Source organism: Silurus aristotelis (genome assembly GCF_946808225.1).
Source record: "Silurus aristotelis genome assembly, chromosome: 5".
Lineage (NCBI taxonomy): Eukaryota > Metazoa > Chordata > Actinopteri > Siluriformes > Siluridae > Silurus > Silurus aristotelis.
Genome location: NC_139578.1, coordinates 1,947,864 through 1,970,500, shown reverse-complemented (window position 1 = coordinate 1,970,500; position 22,637 = coordinate 1,947,864). Strand labels below are relative to the sequence as shown.

Genomic DNA, 22,637 nt, shown 5'->3' with positions numbered 1-22,637 from the left:
TTTATGTAACAACTCCTATCCAATCACACGCCAGGTGGGCGGAGTCTGACGGAATACGGGTAGGGGGAAGAACGCGAATTAATAACGCGCCAATGCGGTCGGATCGGTGTGATCTTTTTGCGCACCTACGACAGACCCTTAAAGATCCGACTTGAGACAGTCACGCGCCTTATCAGGTTTTGATTAAGATCGGTGTGTGTGTGTGAACAGGATTGTGATCAGGAGGCAGTGTGGGTGTGTGAAAGGGGTATTTTGTATCTGATTGAGTGCCGGATTTTTATTTTATTGGATAATTATCATTATCATTATCATTAGAGAGGAGGAGGAGGAAGAGGAGGGGAGAAGAAGAAGAAGAAGTGTTGGTGAAGTCCTGATCTGGGTGTCTGGGTGACTCAGTGTTTGTGTGCGTGCCGGAATGCCGTTATCTGAGTGAGGCTTCAGCATGGACCAGGCTGGTTGTGTGAACCTGTGCAGTCTGACCAGCACACTGCCGGTGATCCCGTACCGCAAACTCACCGACCTGCACTACATCAGCAAGGGCGGGTTCGGTACCGTGTTCCGAGCGCAGCACAGCGACTGGCGCACCACCGTCGCCATTAAGTGCTTAAAACTGGACTCCCCGGTCGGGGAAAGGTAGGAACTTCCACTTCTTCACTCTCTGTGTGTGTGTGTGTGTGTGTGTGTGTGTGTGTGTGTGTGTGTGTGTGTGTGTGTAGCTGTTGTTTTGTTTTGTTTGTTTGTTTGTTTCAATGTATAAAAAAGTAACTTGTTTGGGTCACAAGCTGCAACTATTCATCTGTCAAAAAAACATCAACAAAACAAAATTGCCGACTTTCCGATTTTCATCTGAGCATGTGTACGAGTTTCCACTGCAGGAGCTCATAATCTGGAATCTACACGATTTTACACTGTATGTTTAATAATCTGTACTGTTTTTACACTGTAGGACTTCAAGGATTATAGTCTGTGGGAGTGTATTATAATAATCTGTAGGAATTTATGATCTGTAGTCTGTACGATTTCATCGTTTTAGACTGTAAAAATCTTACAGATTATAATAGTACTGTATGGTTTATAATCTGTACTTTTTACACCGTAGGACTTGACGATCATTATCTGTAATCTATACGATTTTACACTGTAGGACTTCAAGGATTATAGTCTGTAGGAGTTTATTTTATGCAATGTATATGTACTTTTTACACTGTAGGACTTGATGATTATAATCTGTAAGATTTTACACTAGGACTTGACGATCATAATCTGTAATTTTTACAATTTTACACTGTAGGACTTGACTATCCTAATCTGTAATCTATACGATTTTACACTGTAGGATTTGACGATCATAATCTGTAATCTTTACGATTTTACACTGTAGGACTTGACGATCATAATCTGTAATCTTTACGATTTTACACTGTAGGATTTGACAATCATAATCTGTAATCTTTACGATTTTACACTGTAGGACTTGACGATCATAATCTGTAAGATTTTACACTTTATGATTTATAATCTGTACTGTTTTACACTGTAGGACTTGACGATCATAATCTGTAAGATTTTACACTGTATGATTTATAATCTGTACTGTTTTACACTGTAGGACTTGATGATTATAATCTGTAAGATTTTACACTAGGACTTGACGATCATAATCTGTAATTTTTACAATTTTACACTGTAGGACTTGACTATCCTAATCTGTAATCTATACGATTTTACACTGTAGGATTTGACGATCATAATCTGTAATCTTTACGATTTTACACTGTAGGACTTGACGATCATAATCTAAGATTTTACACTGTATGATTTATAATCTGTACTGTTTTACACTGTAGGACTTGACGATCAGAATCTGTAAGATTTTACACTATGATTTATAATCTGTACTGTTTTACACTGTAGGACTTGACGATCATAATCTGTAAGATTTTACACTGTAGGACTTGACGATCAGAATCTGTAAGATTTTACACTGTATGATTTATAATCTGTACTGTTTTACACTGTAGGACTTGACGATTATAATCTGTAAGATTTTACACTGTAGTACTTGACGATCATAATCTGTAATCTATACGATTTTACACTGTATGTTTAATAATCTGTACTGTTTTTACACTGTAGGACTTCAAGGATTATAGTCTGTGGGAGTGTATTATAATAATCTGTAGGAATTTATGATCTGTAGTCTGTACGATTTCATCGTTTTAGACTGTAAAAATCTTACAGATTATAATAGTACTGTATGGTTTATAATCTGTACTTTTTACACCGTAGGACTTGACGATCATTATCTGTAATCTATACGATTTTACACTGTAGGACTTCAAGGATTATAGTCTGTAGGAGTTTATTTTATGCAATGTATATGTACTTTTTACACTGTAGGACTTGATGATTATAATCTGTAAGATTTTACACTAGGACTTGACGATCATAATCTGTAATTTTTACAATTTTACACTGTAGGACTTGACTATCCTAATCTGTAATCTATACGATTTTACACTGTAGGATTTGACGATCATAATCTGTAATCTTTACGATTTTACACTGTAGGACTTGACGATCATAATCTGTAATCTTTATGATTTTACACTGTAGGATTTGACAATCATAATCTTTAATCTTTACGATTTTACACTGTAGGACTTGACGATCATAATCTGTAAGATTTTACACTTTATGATTTATAATCTGTACTGTTTTACACTGTAGGACTTGACGATCATAATCTGTAAGATTTTACACTGTATGATTTATAATCTGTACTGTTTTACACTGTAGGACTTGATGATTATAATCTGTAAGATTTTACACTAGGACTTAACGATCATAATCTGTAATTTTTACAATTTTACACTGTAGGACTTGACTATCCTAATCTGTAATCTATACGATTTTACACTGTAGGATTTGACGATCATAATCTGTAATCTTTACGATTTTACACTGTAGGACTTGACGATCATAATCTAAGATTTTACACTGTATGATTTATAATCTGTACTGTTTTACACTGTAGGACTTGACGATCATAATCTGTAAGATTTTCCACTGTAGGACTTGACGATCAGAATCTGTAAGATTTTACACTATGATTTATAATCTGTACTGTTTTACACTGTAGGACTTGACGATCATAATCTGTAAGATTTTACACTGTAGGACTTGACGATCAGAATCTGTAAGATTTTACACTGTATGATTTATAATCTGTACTGTTTTACACTGTAGGACTTGACGATTATAATCTGTAAGATTTTACACTGTAGTACTTGACGATCATAATCTGTAATCTATACGATTTTACACTGTATGTTTAATAATCTGTACTGTTTTTACACTGTAGGACTTCAAGGATTATAGTCTGTGGGAGTGTATTATAATAATCTGTAGGAATTTATGATCTGTAGTCTGTACGATTTCATCGTTTTAGACTGTAAAAATCTTACAGATTATAATAGTACTGTATGGTTTATAATCTGTACTTTTTACACCGTAGGACTTGACGATCATGATCTGTAATCTATACGATTTTACACTGTAGGACTTCAAGGATTATAGTCTGTAGGAGTTTATTTTATGCAATGTATATGTACTTTTTACACTGTAGGACTTGATGATTATAATCTGTAAGATTTTACACTAGGACTTGACGATCATAATCTGTAATTTTTACAATTTTACACTGTAGGACTTGACTATCCTAATCTGTAATCTATACGATTTTACACTGTAGGATTTGACGATCATAATCTGTAATCTTTACGATTTTACACTGTAGGACTTGACGATCATAATCTGTAATCTTTATGATTTTACACTGTAGGATTTGACAATCATAATCTGTAATCTTTACGATTTTACACTGTAGGACTTGACGATCATAATCTGTAAGATTTTACACTTTATGATTTATAATCTGTACTGTTTTACACTGTAGGACTTGACGATCATAATCTGTAAGATTTTACACTGTATGATTTATAATCTGTACTGTTTTACACTGTAGGACTTGATGATTATAATCTGTAAGATTTTACACTAGGACTTAACGATCATAATCTGTAATTTTTACAATTTTACACTGTAGGACTTGACTATCCTAATCTGTAATCTATACGATTTTACACTGTAGGATTTGACGATCATAATCTGTAATCTTTACGATTTTACACTGTAGGACTTGACGATCATAATCTAAGATTTTACACTGTATGATTTATAATCTGTACTGTTTTACACTGTAGGACTTGACGATCATAATCTGTAAGATTTTCCACTGTAGGACTTGACGATCAGAATCTGTAAGATTTTACACTATGATTTATAATCTGTACTGTTTTACACTGTAGGACTTGACGATCATAATCTGTAAGATTTTACACTGTAGGACTTGACGATCAGAATCTGTAAGATTTTACACTGTATGATTTATAATCTGTACTGTTTTACACTGTAGGACTTGACGATTATAATCTGTAAGATTTTACACTGTAGTACTTGACGATCATAATCTGTAATCTATACGATTTTACACTGTATGTTTAATAATCTGTACTGTTTTTACACTGTAGGACTTCAAGGATTATAGTCTGTGGGAGTGTATTATAATAATCTGTAGGAATTTATGATCTGTAGTCTGTACGATTTCATCGTTTTAGACTGTAAAAATCTTACAGATTATAATAGTACTGTATGGTTTATAATCTGTACTTTTTACACCGTAGGACTTGACGATCATTATCTGTAATCTATACGATTTTACACTGTAGGACTTCAAGGATTATAGTCTGTAGGAGTTTATTTTATGCAATGTATATGTACTTTTTACACTGTAGGACTTGATGATTATAATCTGTAAGATTTTACACTAGGACTTGACGATCATAATCTGTAATTTTTACAATTTTACACTGTAGGACTTGACTATCCTAATCTGTAATCTATACGATTTTACACTGTAGGATTTGACGATCATAATCTGTAATCTTTACGATTTTACACTGTAGGACTTGACGATCATAATCTGTAATCTTTATGATTTTACACTGTAGGATTTGACAATCATAATCTGTAATCTTTACGATTTTACACTGTAGGACTTGACGATCATAATCTGTAAGATTTTACACTTTATGATTTATAATCTGTACTGTTTTACACTGTAGGACTTGACGATCATAATCTGTAAGATTTTACACTGTATGATTTATAATCTGTACTGTTTTACACTGTAGGACTTGATGATTATAATCTGTAAGATTTTACACTAGGACTTAACGATCATAATCTGTAATTTTTACAATTTTACACTGTAGGACTTGACTATCCTAATCTGTAATCTATACGATTTTACACTGTAGGATTTGACGATCATAATCTGTAATCTTTACGATTTTACACTGTAGGACTTGACGATCATAATCTAAGATTTTACACTGTATGATTTATAATCTGTACTGTTTTACACTGTAGGACTTGACGATCATAATCTGTAAGATTTTCCACTGTAGGACTTGACGATCAGAATCTGTAAGATTTTACACTATGATTTATAATCTGTACTGTTTTACACTGTAGGACTTGACGATCATAATCTGTAAGATTTTACACTGTAGGACTTGACGATCAGAATCTGTAAGATTTTACACTGTATGATTTATAATCTGTACTGTTTTACACTGTAGGACTTGACGATTATAATCTGTAAGATTTTACACTGTAGTACTTGACGATCATAATCTGTAATCTATACGATTTTACACTGTATGTTTAATAATCTGTACTGTTTTTACACTGTAGGACTTCAAGGATTATAGTCTGTGGGAGTGTATTATAATAATCTGTAGGAATTTATGATCTGTAGTCTGTACGATTTCATCGTTTTAGACTGTAAAAATCTTACAGATTATAATAGTACTGTATGGTTTATAATCTGTACTTTTTACACCGTAGGACTTGACGATCATTATCTGTAATCTATACGATTTTACACTGTAGGACTTCAAGGATTATAGTCTGTAGGAGTTTATTTTATGCAATGTATATGTACTTTTTACACTGTAGGACTTGATGATTATAATCTGTAAGATTTTACACTAGGACTTGACGATCATAATCTGTAATTTTTACAATTTTACACTGTAGGACTTGACTATCCTAATCTGTAATCTATACGATTTTACACTGTAGGATTTGACGATCATAATCTGTAATCTTTACGATTTTACACTGTAGGACTTGACGATCATAATCTGTAATCTTTATGATTTTACACTGTAGGATTTGACAATCATAATCTGTAATCTTTACGATTTTACACTGTAGGACTTGACGATCATAATCTGTAAGATTTTACACTTTATGATTTATAATCTGTACTGTTTTACACTGTAGGACTTGACGATCATAATCTGTAAGATTTTACACTGTATGATTTATAATCTGTACTGTTTTACACTGTAGGACTTGATGATTATAATCTGTAAGATTTTACACTAGGACTTAACGATCATAATCTGTAATTTTTACAATTTTACACTGTAGGACTTGACTATCCTAATCTGTAATCTATACGATTTTACACTGTAGGATTTGACGATCATAATCTGTAATCTTTACGATTTTACACTGTAGGACTTGACGATCATAATCTAAGATTTTACACTGTATGATTTATAATCTGTACTGTTTTACACTGTAGGACTTGACGATCATAATCTGTAAGATTTTCCACTGTAGGACTTGACGATCAGAATCTGTAAGATTTTACACTATGATTTATAATCTGTACTGTTTTACACTGTAGGACTTGACGATCATAATCTGTAAGATTTTACACTGTAGGACTTGACGATCAGAATCTGTAAGATTTTACACTGTATGATTTATAATCTGTACTGTTTTACACTGTAGGACTTGACGATTATAATCTGTAAGATTTTACACTGTAGTACTTGACGATCATAATCTGTAATCTATACGATTTTACACTGTATGTTTAATAATCTGTACTGTTTTTACACTGTAGGACTTCAAGGATTATAGTCTGTGGGAGTGTATTATAATAATCTGTAGGAATTTATGATCTGTAGTCTGTACGATTTCATCGTTTTAGACTGTAAAAATCTTACAGATTATAATAGTACTGTATGGTTTATAATCTGTACTTTTTACACCGTAGGACTTGACGATCATGATCTGTAATCTATACGATTTTACACTGTAGGACTTCAAGGATTATAGTCTGTAGGAGTTTATTTTATGCAATGTATATGTACTTTTTACACTGTAGGACTTGATGATTATAATCTGTAAGATTTTACACTAGGACTTGACGATCATAATCTGTAATTTTTACAATTTTACACTGTAGGACTTGACTATCCTAATCTGTAATCTATACGATTTTACACTGTAGGATTTGACGATCATAATCTGTAATCTTTACGATTTTACACTGTAGGACTTGACGATCATAATCTGTAATCTTTATGATTTTACACTGTAGGATTTGACAATCATAATCTGTAATCTTTACGATTTTACACTGTAGGACTTGACGATCATAATCTGTAAGATTTTACACTTTATGATTTATAATCTGTACTGTTTTACACTGTAGGACTTGACGATCATAATCTGTAAGATTTTACACTGTATGATTTATAATCTGTACTGTTTTACACTGTAGGACTTGATGATTATAATCTGTAAGATTTTACACTAGGACTTAACGATCATAATCTGTAATTTTTACAATTTTACACTGTAGGACTTGACTATCCTAATCTGTAATCTATACGATTTTACACTGTAGGATTTGACGATCATAATCTGTAATCTTTACGATTTTACACTGTAGGACTTGACGATCATAATCTAAGATTTTACACTGTATGATTTATAATCTGTACTGTTTTACACTGTAGGACTTGACGATCATAATCTGTAAGATTTTCCACTGTAGGACTTGACGATCAGAATCTGTAAGATTTTACACTATGATTTATAATCTGTACTGTTTTACACTGTAGGACTTGACGATCATAATCTGTAAGATTTTACACTGTAGGACTTGACGATCAGAATCTGTAAGATTTTACACTGTATGATTTATAATCTGTACTGTTTTACACTGTAGGACTTGACGATTATAATCTGTAAGATTTTACACTGTAGTACTTGACGATCATAATCTGTAATCTATACGATTTTACACTGTATGTTTAATAATCTGTACTGTTTTTACACTGTAGGACTTCAAGGATTATAGTCTGTGGGAGTGTATTATAATAATCTGTAGGAATTTATGATCTGTAGTCTGTACGATTTCATCGTTTTAGACTGTAAAAATCTTACAGATTATAATAGTACTGTATGGTTTATAATCTGTACTTTTTACACCGTAGGACTTGACGATCATGATCTGTAATCTATACGATTTTACACTGTAGGACTTCAAGGATTATAGTCTGTAGGAGTTTATTTTATGCAATGTATATGTACTTTTTACACTGTAGGACTTGATGATTATAATCTGTAAGATTTTACACTAGGACTTGACGATCATAATCTGTAATTTTTACAATTTTACACTGTAGGACTTGACTATCCTAATCTGTAATCTATATGATTTTACACTGTAGGATTTGACGATCATAATCTGTAATCTTTACGATTTTACACTGTAGGACTTGACGATCATAATCTGTAATCTTTATGATTTTACACTGTAGGATTTGATGATCATAATCTGTAATCTTTACGATTTTACACTGTAGGATTTGACAATCATAATCTGTAATCTTTATGATTTTACACTGTAGGACTTGACGATCATAATCTGTAAGATTTTACACTGTATGATTTATAATCTGTACTGTTTTACACTGTCGGACTTGATTCTAATCTGTAAAATTTTACACTGTAGGACTTGACGATCATAATCTGTAATCTATACGATTTTACACTGTAGGACTTGACGATCATAACCTAAGATTTTACACTGTATGATTTATAATCTGTACTGTTTTACACTGTAGGACTTGACGATCATAATCTGTAAGATTTTACACTGTAGGACTTGACGATCAGAATCTGTAAGATTTTACACTGTATGATTTATAATCTGTACTGTTTTACACTGTAGGACTTGACGATTATAATCTGTAAGATTTTACACTGTAGTACTTGACGATCATAATCTGTAATCTATACGATTTTACACTGTAGGACTTGAAGGATTATAGTCTGTAGAAGTTTATTATATTAATCTGTAAGACTTTGCAATGTAGGAATTTATGATCTGTAGTGTGTATGATTTCATACTTTATGACTTTATTATTATAATCTGTAATCTGTAAGATTCTACACTGTATGATTTATATCTGTGATTTACACCGTAGGACTTGACGATCATAATCTGTAATCTATACGATTTTACACTGTATGACTTCAAGGACTATACTTTGTAGGAATTTATCATGTTATTCTGTAAAACTCTGCAATGTAGGACTTTATGATCTGTAGTGTGTACAATTTCATACTTTAAGACTTTATTATAATCTGTAATCTGTAGGATTTTACACTGTATGATTTATAATCTGTACTGATTTTACATTGTATGACTGTAATCTGGGGGGAGTGGTGGCGCCAGCGGTTAAGGCGCTGGGTTGCCGATCGGGAGGTCTGGGGTTCAAGCCCCGGTATCGCCAAGCTGCCACTCTTGGGCCCTTGAGCAAGGCCCTTAACCCTCTATACTCCGGGGGTCCCTGCTTAGACTGCTGCCCCCGCGACCCAAATTACAGATAAGCGGGAGAAAATGAATGAATGAATGAATGAATGACTGTAATCTGGACGATTTTACACTGATAAATAAAAATATATTCGCCTTTTACTGGAGAACTTTATGATTATAGTCTGTAGGAGTTCATTGTATAGATCTGCGTGACTTTACAATGTAGGACTTTATGATTATGGTCTGTAATCTGTACAATTTTACAGTGTGGGATTTTATAATCTATAGGATTTTTACACTGTAGGACGATTATAATCCGAATAATTTTACCCTGAAGAGAACTTAATGATTTTAGTCTGAAGGGCTTTGATTTTAATCTGTAATCAACACTACTTTACACTGTCAGATTTAATAATTATAATCTGTACTTTATACTACTTAACATTGTAGGATTTATGATAATAATCTGTAGTCTTTATGACTTTGCACTATTGGACTTTATGATTATATTCTGTAGGACTTTACGCTGGAGGATTTTAGAATTATAATCTGTAATCAGCTCAGCAATACAATGTAGAAATTTGGTAATTATATTCTGTAATTTGTACGACTTTGTTCTTATAATCTGCAATCTGTATGATTTTGCTCTGTGGGATTTTATGATTATATACTGTAGACTATACCACTTTCAAATTATGATTTGTAATCTGTGTGATTTAAAACTGTAGGGTTTTATGATTGTAATCTGTAAGACTACATTGTCGAAAATTTGATTGGAATCTATGCGACTTTACACTGAAGGACTTTACAAATGTAATATGTAATCTATAGTTCTTTACACTGTAGGACTTTACAAATTTAATATGTAATCTATAGTTCTTTACACTGTGGGACTTTACTAATTGAATATGTAATCTATAGTACTTTACACTGTAGAACTTTACAAATTTAATATGTAATCTATAGTACTTTATACTGTAGTTTTTTACAAATTTAATATGTAATCTATAGTACTTTACACTGTAGAACTTTACAAATGTAATCTATAGTACTTTACACTGTATTACTTTACAAATTTAATATGTAATCTATAGTACTTTACACTGTAGGACTTTACAAATTTATTATGTAATCTATAGTACTTTACATTGTAGGATTTTTTAAATTAGAATCTGTATGATTTAACACTGTAGGACTTTCTGATTATATATTGTAAAATTTTACACCTCAGGACTTTATGAATTGAATGTGTAATTTGTATGACTTTACACTTTTATAGGATGTATGTTCATGTTTATATGCATATAAAATGTAGGATTTTATATTGTATGTCTACAGTCATAATTTAAATGACTTCAGTACTTTATTATAATCTGTTACTATACAATTTTACGTGGTAGGTCTTTACGATTTTTGATTTGCAATACACTATACGATTTTACACTGTAGGACACTACAATTGTAATCTGTACAATTGTAGTGTAGGACTTTACGATTGTAATCTGCATGATTTTCTACTCGAAGAATTTCTGAATATAATCGGTACGATTTTACAATGTAGGACTTTACAGTTAAAATGTTTAATCTTTATGATTGTACACTGTTGGATTTTACGATTATAATCTGTATTCTGTATAACTTTACAGTTAGACTTTATGAATATAATCTTTACTGTACACTGTAGGACTGTATGATGTCAATGTCTGACTTTACGCTGTACAACTGTACTATTTTAATCTTGATGAAAGTAAATCTTTGGCTGTGATTTGAGTTTGGAGGTCTCACATGTTTTTTAAACTGTAACCGAACACTGAAGTTCTGCCAGTTTACTGAAATGTCAGCATGTGACCATTCGAGTGCTGCTATCAATGTCTTCTGACATCAATTAATTAATAGTAAAAAAAAAAAAAATTATACATTTATTGTTTCCAAAGGAACAATATTGTAGCACATTGTTGGTGTGGTTGTATGTTGATGTTTATTATGCTTTAAAAGGAGTCTTCAGTGTCGGAAGTAGTGGAATTACGTGGAATTACAAAACACAAAGCTCTTCAGTGTTGAAAATTCTGAGCTTCTGAAAGAAAGAGAAAGAGTGAGAGGCTATGACTGGAAATGAAACTGAAATATAGATGAGCTCTGTCACTGTTGCACAATCTGACCTAATAGTTTGGCCTAACACAGGCACATGGTGGAATCCTGTATTCCTTTCAACACATTACACTTCCTTTGCAGGGAAAGGAATTGCTTACTTAAAGAGGCCGAGGTGCTTCACAAGGCCAGGTTCAACCACATCATCCAGATCTTCGGCGTGTGCAACGAGCCTGAGTTCTTCTGCATCGTCACCGAATTCATGACCAATGGCTCTCTGGATGAACTTCTGCACGAGGTACGAACCTCTGCCTTGTGTCTGGTTTTAGTTCGGGAATAGGAAGTTCTGGACTGCAGTTCAGCTGGTCCACAATGGGAGAGTTCTTAAGATTTTAGCCCTCGTATATATCGTTTTTTTCTGTTATTTCAGGTTAGATGGATTAGTTTAGACAAATATTGCCACCTCTGTTATTAAATGATTATGTGAACCGATTAACAGGCCACTTGATCACTTTATGTGGATTTAAACAACAGTCTATAACATATTTTCCTCAGATTTTTGGTCAAATATGTGCCACAAAGCATAATGCTTAGTATTTTTCGGAGTTGAGTCTAGTCTAGTCTCGAACTTGTTGCAACATTGTTTACCTCAGCTTTAACTCCTGTTCATACTTTCTTTCTACCTTTCTTTCTTTCTTTCTTTCTTTCTTTCTTTCTTTCTTTCTTTCTTTCTTTCTTTCTTTCTTTCTTTCTTTCTTTCTTTCTTTCTTTCAGAAAAACATGTATCCAGTAGTGGCCTGGCCTCTCAGACTACGCGTTCTGTATGAAATCGCTCTGGGCGTCAACTTTCTCCATAACATGACTCCACCGCTGCTCCACCATGACCTGAAAACGCAGAACATTCTTCTGGACGGCGAGTACCACGTAAAGGTTTGTGAGATTAGTTTTTACCAGGAAAACCTGTCGCTTGCCAGAAATTTCGCTATTTAAAAAAAAAAAAAACTTTTTATCACCGCTTCCTCTGTTTCGCAATACGCCAAAACAAGGGTCCTGGTTGAACAATTGGTGTTTTAGTGAACCACTTCCTCCATCGGTTATTGACCTGTTACCATATTTAGCTGGAATGCGATTCGATAGTGGATCACTCTCTTGACTCATGAGCCATGAGTAAGAATTTCCAAAAACCTTAGCATTCCTTTTCAAGGCATCTCTGTTCCAGAAAGTCTTTTTTTATTTTTTTATGAATAATAGTGTTTTTTTTTTGTTTTTTTTAACAACTCACACACAGACATTTCTATGTCACCTACGCCAAGAAACTGAAAAAAAAAAAAAAAGGTTTTATCCCTAGACAAGAATACATTTATACACACCGACCAGGTATAACATTATTACATTATAACATAGTGAACATTTTGTCCTCAAAGTTGATGTTAGAAGCAGGAAAAATGGGCGTAAGGATTTAAGCGAGGGCCAAATTGTGACGTCTAGACGACCAAAGAAGGTAAAGTGGTGAACCTGCGACCGGGTCGTATGCGGCCGAGGCTCATTGATGCACATGAAGAGCGAAGGCCGGGCCGTTTTGTCCGAGAAAACTGTAGCTCAGACTGCTGAAGGAGTTCATGCACTTGATGCTCGACAAGTCAGAACTGTTTTGGCAGCAAAAGGAGGACAAACACAATATTAAGCAGGTGGTCATGCAACTTTTCAAGTTGTTCATCTTTCCGTTTTCTCAGATAGCCGACTTTGGGTTGTCGAAATGGCGCCAGCTTTCAATTAGCAAAGGTTCCGGATCGAAGCCAGCTGAGATGGGTGGCACCGTCATCTATATGCCCCCAGAAGAGTACGAACCCAACAAGACTCGGAGAGCGGATGTCAAACAGGACATGTACAGGTCTGCCTAAAATGATTTTATTTTCAATGTCTAATTAATTTTGCAATAAAATGTATGTAGTCTTTTTTTTAAACCACCATAATGTTGAACTCTCGATTTTGATTGGTCACAAGATTTTTTTTGTGAGGTTGTAACACGTTTTGCGTTTGAGGTAGTAAAACGAAAAGCACTCTTGTCTTAATATGTTATTGGTTTTATAACCTTTTTATTTTCTAGTGTCAGTACTTTGTGACAATCAGACTGTGTTCCATGACAGGAAAGTCTTCAGGACAGGAAAAGTTTACCTTTGATAGTTTTTCTGTTAACAACACTAGAAATGGAGTCTGGTGACTCGTTTAACTTGTTCTTTAACAGTAAAAGTAACTTGAAACTCTGTAAAACTACAATGTGTCATAGTTTTAAATAAATCAAACCACCTATTTGTTGAATGTGTTATTCCGAGAACAAAGAACAGTTAACGCTCTCCCTACTAACCATCGCACCTGCACGGACTTCCTCATTTCAAGAGGCTGTGGCCTCCGGGAAGCCATAATTGTAGTACAGAAATTCGGCCGGTGAACAGATTGGGTATTATGTTCCTCCCTGTTTTTGTCCCAGATTAGTCAAAGGGGGATTGTTGAAATCGTTGGACCGAACTGAAGTGAGACTTTTAATTCCTCTAAGGGGATTCCCTGAGTGACAACGTTTCAGCCTGTTCACCCTGCTGTTCTCTGCTTCCTCTTACAGTTACGCCATCATCATGTGGGAAGTGCTGTCTCGGCGAATACCTTACGAAGGTAGTGGAAGTTGAAGTCGTCTGTGCGTGAAAATGTTGTAATCCACAATGGCATAACTTGTTGAAACTGGCAAGCCAACAGACATGTTTTTTTTTTAAACACCATTCATTTATTTTTTATAGTTCATTGAGATTTGGGTATTGAAATATAAACATAATTTCAATGGCAATCTGGAACATGTGTACACCTGCTCATTCCTGGAGTTTTCCAGTCCTACCTTTCCTGGCTATTTACGGAAACTTCTGATCACCTGGGATTTTTTTTTTTAGAGTTTATATCATAATGTGAAAAAAAAATCCCTTAAGCAGCAATTCTGTTAATTAATAAGAAAAATCTCAACATGCCAAATTTGGAGTTCAGACTCGGCAGAAAATCTGAGGCTACAGTTGGTACACGATCAGGAAGAAACTTAAAGAAATTTGAACCAGGGGGTTTAAAAAACCCTTCCACGAATAAAAGTTTATTATTTGAATTCTGTATATTGGTCAAATTAAAGCACAATGCAGATGAAATTTTGCTTCCTACACTACAGAAGTTGAGTATCTCATCAGTCACCTCATCTGTGTGACTGGTTCGAGCTTGACTCAGCATTGTAATCGAGTTTTACTTCCTTCTCCGTCTGCTGAGTCTTGTGTTTCTCTTTTTTTTTGGTCAGATGCGACCAACCCCATGCAGATAATGTTCAGTGTCTTGCGTGGTTCTCGGCCGGACACCGGACTTGACAGCCTGCCAGGTGATATCCCCGGCAGAGAGACACTGGTCAACCTTATGACGTGCGGCTGGACCGCCAATCCCGACGAGCGCCCCACATTCCTCAGTGAGTAGCACAACTTTCCCCATTAACCTTCCAGTTGTAGAACTAGCCATGCTAAGTTTGCTAGGCTCATTGACTCACCTTGAACCCTAGACTTTTATAGCAGTTCATCAAATCTTTGTTTATAAAACATTTCTACTTGTCGTACATATGGTCCCTCTCTAGTTTATCAGTTAAGGGAATATCCACGAGTTGGATCCTGTTCTTACAAAACCCTCATTCTCTTTCCAGCCTCTATTTCTTTCCCCCTTCTTTCTTCTTTTCTTTAATATGTTAATATTACCAAGTAAGCACAATGCATCAATTCCTCTGTCTAAAAACCGATTCTGCCAATTCACTGAAACTGGAGACTCCTTCCAGACATCCACAAAGTGGGCGTAAGGATTTAAGCGAGGGCCAAATTGTGACGTCTAGACGACTGGGTCAGAGCGTCTCCACCACTGCAGCTCTTGTGGGATGTTCCCTTTCTGCAGTGGTCAGTGTCTATCAAAAGTGCTCCAAGGAAGGCACAGTGGTGAACCGGCGACAGGGTCGTGGGCATCCAAGGCTCATTGATGCATGTGGGGAGCGAAGGCTTGTCTGTGTGGTCTGATCCAACAGAGGAGCTTCTGTAGTTTAAACTGCTGAAGAAGTTCATGCTGTTAATGCTCGATGGGTCACGACTGTTTTGGCAGCAAAAAGGGGACCAACACAATAAGGCAGGAGGTCAAAATGTTATGTCTGGTCAGTGTAAATAAGCACATGTTCAACATTTGAACTACTTATGGTGGTAAACGATTACTTTTGGAAATTGTAACGCATCTTAAATTCCAGCGTTATCTAACTAACCTGACCCACATTTGACCGGTGCCTGATCTTTCGCAGTGCCGTTTCTTAGAATTGCAACTCGCTCTGTTTTGTAACAGCCACACAGCAGCATGTCTATTTTCGTCCTCCCTTTTCAAGACCCTCCTAATCCAAAGATCTGCCTCCAAGCAGCAGCCTGGTTTATTGCTGATCTTCACGCTGCTTTTTTCATTGGTTCCTCTTTTGTGTGTGTGTGTGTGTGTGTGTGTGTGTGTGTGTGTGTGTGTGTGTGTGTGTGTGTGTGTGTGTGTGTGTGTGTGTGTGTGTGTGTGTGTGTGTGTGTGTCTCACTCTTGCTTTGGATGCTCATTTTGTCTAGCACTTCCTGAATGGTTGTTAGTGCCATTGATTTGTGTTTTTTGGTTGCTGCTTATCCATGTATGATATGCTACTGGGTTATACGACCAAAAAATGTTTGTGATACTTGATATGTATCGTATGCATCTTTGTGTATCGGTGTTAACAAAATTGCACCAAAAAGTTTTCAAAAAAGAAAGAATTTGCATTGATTTTCAGCTGCTTTCAATCTGATTTTGTAATTGTTCTCCAAAAAAGTCCCTGCAATACCTTTGATATCAGTAACCTTTTACCTCATTTATCATTGTTATATTGTGCATAATATGTTACCATGGTAGCATGGTATACTATTCTTTTTTCTTTTTTTTTTTCTTTGCCAGACTGTCTAATTGAACTGGAGCCCATGCTACGGAGGTTTGATGAAATCGACGTTTTGGAGGCGGTGCTGGAGGTCAAAAGGTCAAAAGTGAGTGTAAATGAGGAAACGGTTCAGTTCGTATTATGTGTTTGGAGAAATCGGATGCTCATGTTTTGCAGAGGGGCCACTGTTTTTTGGTTTTGCCACCATTTGTCAATGGAAACATGGGAAATCAAAATGGAGCGTTGCTGGTTTTTCAAATAAAACAGTGATCACACTAAATGAGAGTGACTTTATCAGAGTAAACTTTAAAATCCCTGAGTATTTATTCAGTCTTCCTCTGTGCTGTGGTGGTATTCTCTAGGGAGCAGAAGTGCAAATACACATAACCTGAAGAGGTAAATGCAACTCTTATGAGAAGCGCATTAATGCCACAGTTCATCCTCCACCTTTTTATTAAACAGAAGTTATTTTCTATTATAAGATTTTGGTGCATGCTTATGTACAATGCTAATGCAGTGTTCTCACTAATCAACTCGGCTAATGCATTGGAATATACAGAGGGTGTTTTTAACAACAGCAAATAGGGACCGAATCTAGAATGGGATTTTCCAAAAGCACATACCAATCTTATGATCAAGTGTCCACAAAATTTTACCAACCAGTGTGTCTATATTGCAATATGTCATTAGCCTGCTAGCTTGCTGAGATCATTTATACTCACGTTTATGCCATCTAAACAGTAAGCATAAGTTACTATGAGGTTCAATAATATTTTACGTAAGGATGCACACTTATGAACTATTCCAAATATGATGTGAATGTAGGCTAGTTTGTGAACAAATACAAGAGTTGAAGTACAAGAAAAAAACATTATCCGGCCAATTTAAAAAAAAAAAAAAAAAACATTACAATTCCAAACCATCAGCTGTTGTAACCATTAAAACTGTTACCAGTGTGTCCACATCATTACAAATGAAACCAAAAAGAAACCAATGTTGAAACTGGAATCTTGTTGTTTAATTGTCATCCATTAGATACACAAGTTTCCAAAGGTGTTCTATTTTGTTTTTAATGGTGTCCACTAGATGTAACATGCCCCCAGGAAAGGCCCACAATGCTAAACCATTAAAAAGTTCTAATGAAATTTGTTTCTATTGTATTTTGAATAAAAAACCACATCACCACATCCCTTAAATCTGTCTGTTTTCTGTTTGTAGTTTATGCGACCATTAAGCTGTACTCCAACAACAACAATGACGACGACAACGACGAACATGAAAGGAACAGAGAAAAGTCTAAAAGAACAGAACACTCCCTGGCCAGTCAGTGTCTTCTTAATATTTTATATATTCCTCATATTTCTGCTTTAAATTTGTTTACATTTTACAAGCTGTTTTTTGGGAAAAATGTGTAATTGTTTCGTAACAGGACAAACTTTGTTTGGTGATTTCAATTCCAACTATGCCTTTGATTTCAGTTATGGTTCAGATTCCTGCTAGCTGAACTGCAAAACAGGCATTGTGTTCTCCTCCCACATGGAATCTTATTAACATGATTTTTTTTTTTGTTGATGGAACTATGACAGGATACCAGCTCTACATCCGGATCAGGGTCTTGCTCTTCCCAGGACACGGATATCTCCCAACCGGGCTACCTTACCATCTCTAATCCTTCTCATGGTAATCCTTACTCTTGAATTTTTTGGTTGAAATTGTTGCTGTAGCTATAAAGCATAAAACCTGCATTGCTTCTTGTACAAACCTCATGTGAAATTTTTTATTTGGATAGCCTAGTGATGTTAGGAAGCTCAGGTCAGAGCTCAGGGTCAGCACCCCTGGAGCACTAAGAGTTAAGAGCCCCAAGAGTGGCAACTTGATGGCACTGGGGCTTGAACCCCCGACCTTCCGATCAGTAATCAATAGTCTTAACCACTGAGCTACCACCTCCATAATAAAGTCACACCTAACTTTGAATGTCATATGAGGGGAAAACCAATTACAACCCTTAAAAGGGAATTTCCAGCTTGGAATTTTAGGAGCTTTTCTGACATCCTCCAGCCATACCAAAAAGCAAGGCAGTTGAATGTTAATATTGGATCGCATTGGCAATTAAATACCATTCTGTGAATTGTCCTGCATTTGTAGCAACAAAGACCTCTAGATTTTTTTTACATCTCTCTGTGAATTATGTAGTCGTGAATAAAATAAACTACCGTAACAATTTAAGCACAACAATGCCCACCTTTTTTGCTTAGTTGGACCATTGTCGTCAGTCGTTTCCATACCTTTGGATGCGCCAAAACCCTTAATTGACCAGGGGTCGCAGAACAACCTGAATCCTAATTGTCAGGTGACCCAGCTCGTCTCCGGCTACAGCATTCCCCTCAGACCACAGTGTGAGAGCAACCTACCCATAAACATCCAACCGCTCACCCTACAGGCTCATCCACAAGGTACAGTATGTCAAAATCCACTAAAGATTATTTCTATTAAAATAAACCTTTGCTTTATTTGATGGTCGACTTCTGGCAAGTAAAAGTAACCTAAATTCAAATATGTCTAACAACAAAACAGAACAAATAAATAGCTATTTAAAAAATGTGAACAGTCCCAATTTGTAATTGGTGCATGATTTGAAACTTTTTGTAGATTTCCTCATGTCGTCCGACATCCAAGGCCCGGCTGCACGTTGGATCAGTTCTCGGCGGGAAGAGGTTGTGCGCCAGATGACCGAAGCCTGTCTAAACCAAAGCCTGGATGCGCTGCTGGCCCGTGAATTACTCATGCGTGAGGACTACGAGCTGGTGGCCAACCAACAGACACGCACCGCCAAAGTTCGCAAGCTTCTGGACACCTGCGAGCGCCACAACGAGGAGTTTTGCCGAGTGGTGGTGCGCAAGCTGCAGGAAAACAAGCAGATGGGTCTGCAGCCGTATCCGGACCTCACTTCTCCGACACCTCCTCCGCCCTACAGTGCCGCCAGTGCTCCGCCACTCTCTGCCTCCAGCAATAATATCCGCAACATCTTCTAAGCTCTTCCCACAAAACTGCCACTTTTGGAATTTACAGCTAAAGGATTTTCCTGCTTTGTTGCTTTTTTTCGTTGGGAAGAACATTCATTGGCTTTGTACTAAAGGAATCGCACTTTCCACTGCTTCGGTTATTGTACTGGACCACTTGTTCTTTTTAACCAGATTGGTCTCAAGTTTGCCTTGTCTTTTTCCCTTGGGTGGAGATCATTGAGCAATCCAAAGCACACCACAATATCTTCCTATGTTGTGGCTGACCTGATCATTTGTGTTAATAGGACAGGAGGACAGCGCAGTGTGGTTCCCAGCATTGTCTTACCAAGGCTTGATGGAAACCTCTAAAAACAAAGTCGTCTTCCTTTCAGCTTGATTTATTTTTGAGACATGTATCGGAATAATGTTTATGGACCAGTTGGCTTTGTGATAGCTGGTCCTCGCTTGGTATTACAGGCTGGTCAAAGGTGTGTTTGCTGGTAAACGATTTTGAAGTTAAATGTATGTACAGACCTGTGTGCAAAAAAAACGGCTTGTCGTGAGCTTGTAGATTTTTAGTACTGGATCATACAGCACTGGATACAACTGACAACTGATTACTTCTTATGCTGATCTTCTTAACATGGGAGACAGTAACTGAAGCCCCATATTAGACTTTACACCTTATTCTGTGTCGGCGTAGGTTGCATAAAAAGAAATCGGGCATAGTTTCAACTTTTGCGTGAGGTCTTTCTTTTCAGAGTCCAGGGGGTATACTAGATGACCCAGCTCCTCCTTCCTAGGTACATGAATGAGAACATCAAGTATATAAATGTGCTTGTTCCATGCTGTAAAATATCTCATGTGTTTAGGGTTAGACTTATAGAAGTTGTTGGATCGGGTCAATCTTAAACCCTGGACATTCGGTTCTGCAACTAATTGAATTGAATGATTTGACAAGATGAGGTACCCATCCAAGCAGGTACTTGGATTCCTTAGAAAAAGTATATATCCTAGCAACAGCCAGTCCATGGTGTCAGAGATGTGCAGCAGAGAAAAGCAGTACCCATTGGATCAAGGTGCTTTGAAGCCCTGAGAAATATGTAATCAAATTTGAGTGTTATGTTCATACAAATGTATCTATCAAAGCGACCTGTAAGTTCAGAACATGTTCTCAAAACAAGAACACCAAATCAGGAATTATTATTAAGACAATGTTCAAGGGTTAGCTTTTATTGAACATCTCAGAATGACACTTTTTTTTTTTTTTTCTTTTTTTTTTTTTTTAATAAAACTGCATGCCTTTAGGTTGGCTAGGTGGTTTTTCAGTGTTTTTCAGGTGGTTTTCCACAAACATTTAATGCCATGTGAGGGTACTATAGTATTTTCTTATAAGAAAAACCATGAATAAGTCGATCGGTAGCTTAAATACGTCCATAGCAAGTCTTCTTACCAAAAACTTTTCCTTTTTCTTCTCATCAACAATAAGCCATGTCTTCTGTTGTATCCTTTTAACTCGCTGTTCTGTTTACAAAGGCTGTTTGTCTTCTGGTTTTCTGCTCTGGTTTTTGAGGGGAAAAATATTATATTATATATGATGTGTTCCATGATTTGTAGGTTTGCAAACAGATTTTTTTTTTTATTATTTCTTCCTTTAAAACGAGAAGGTAAAGTAATTGAACATCAAATAAGGTACTTTAAGTTTGCTATAACTATTACTATAATTTTCAGTATATAATCTTCACCCAGCCATACATAGAATGAAAAACTGAAAAATGTTTGTCCACCTTGTAAGCCAACATGATTGCTATCTGATTTCTCTGAATTCCACTTATCCCAATTCCTTATCATGAAACTGAACCCTGTTATCAGAACTTATTCCATTAGACTACTAAACGGTGAGCTTTTCTTCTCAGTACTTTTGGTACGCATCTGGTCTGTTTGTTGCGACAGTGTAGAATGTTATTTCCTTAGGTTAATCTATTTTCAGGTTTTTATAAAAGTTTCCTCCTACCGGGTTGCTCCCAAAGGGTCATTTTTGTTTTTGCACTGCAGATGATGGACTTGCTAGGTCGCTTAGCCGTTTTGCTGTTGTTGGTTAAGTTAGCTGTTTAAACAAGCAACACTAGCTTTGGAATCCTATCTGCTACAACTTGTAGGCTATGATTTACAATTTGTATTTAAAGCAGTGTAAGTATTTGCATGTTATGATCTTAGGTGTGCTTGTGCATCATGTCGTGCCAATCCGTAGACCATCATGAGCATAGATCAGAATGTCATAACGCAATACCGTATCCAGTCCATAGGGGGATTAAAAAAAATTTAATTAAATAAAATATAAATATATATATAAAAAAATCTCTGTGCCAAACTGAACATTGCCTTAATGATGAGGATTATTTTTGTCATACACAACATTACTCCTATTAGAGAAAAAAAAAAAAAAAAAAGTGCTGCCTCCTGCCTTTCTTTCTGTAAAACTAGATGCTGTCATGAGAACGTGTTCACATTACCCACAATGCATAGCCAATGTAGCAATGTACAGGTGTCAGGAATGCGATCTATGTATGTGCTGTAGTATGAGCGTCATGAGACACTTCCAGACAAGTTCTTTGTGATATTAAAGTATGTGGATAACCATTAGCATTTTTGTCCGCTCTCTTTTCATGTTGTTCAGCCTGAAATACCTGAAAGGTTTTGGATTTTCCCTTTGCTGTGTTGTTGCGCTCCTCAGAATAAATCAAGGTGAAGGCAACAGTATACAGTTTAAAGCTTTTGATTCTTTGTGAGGGACTGATACATGTGGT

General features: G+C 35.7%; 1 protein-coding gene across 1 annotated transcript; it reads left to right on the top strand.

Annotated features, from left to right (window-relative positions):
• Positions 1-49: 49 nt before the first annotated feature.
• On the top strand, positions 50-22,194 carry ripk2 (receptor-interacting serine-threonine kinase 2). Its single transcript, XM_083542446.1, has 12 exons — positions 50-633; positions 11,990-12,143; positions 12,620-12,775; positions 13,579-13,736; positions 14,463-14,512; positions 15,168-15,329; positions 16,849-16,934; positions 18,047-18,151; positions 18,415-18,508; positions 19,084-19,281; positions 19,478-21,158; positions 21,367-22,194. Exons 1-11 carry the CDS (start codon positions 443-445, stop codon positions 19,858-19,860), a joined length of 1,737 nt encoding a protein of 578 aa, XP_083398572.1. The 5' UTR covers positions 50-442; the 3' UTR covers positions 19,861-21,158; positions 21,367-22,194.
• The last annotated feature ends 443 nt before the right edge of the window (positions 22,195-22,637 follow it).

Bases quoted from the DNA above. Each gene is read 5' to 3' on its own strand.
- ripk2 (XM_083542446.1), top strand. From the start codon at position 443: ATGGACCAGGCTGGTTGTGTGAACCTGTGCAGTCTGACCAGCACACTG. The intron at 12,144-12,619 runs GTACGAACCTCT...TCTTTCTTTCAG, and splicing joins TGGATGAACTTCTGCACGAG to AAAAACATGTATCCAGTAGT. The intron at 15,330-16,848 runs GTGAGTAGCACA...TTTCTTTGCCAG, and splicing joins CGAGCGCCCCACATTCCTCA to ACTGTCTAATTGAACTGGAG.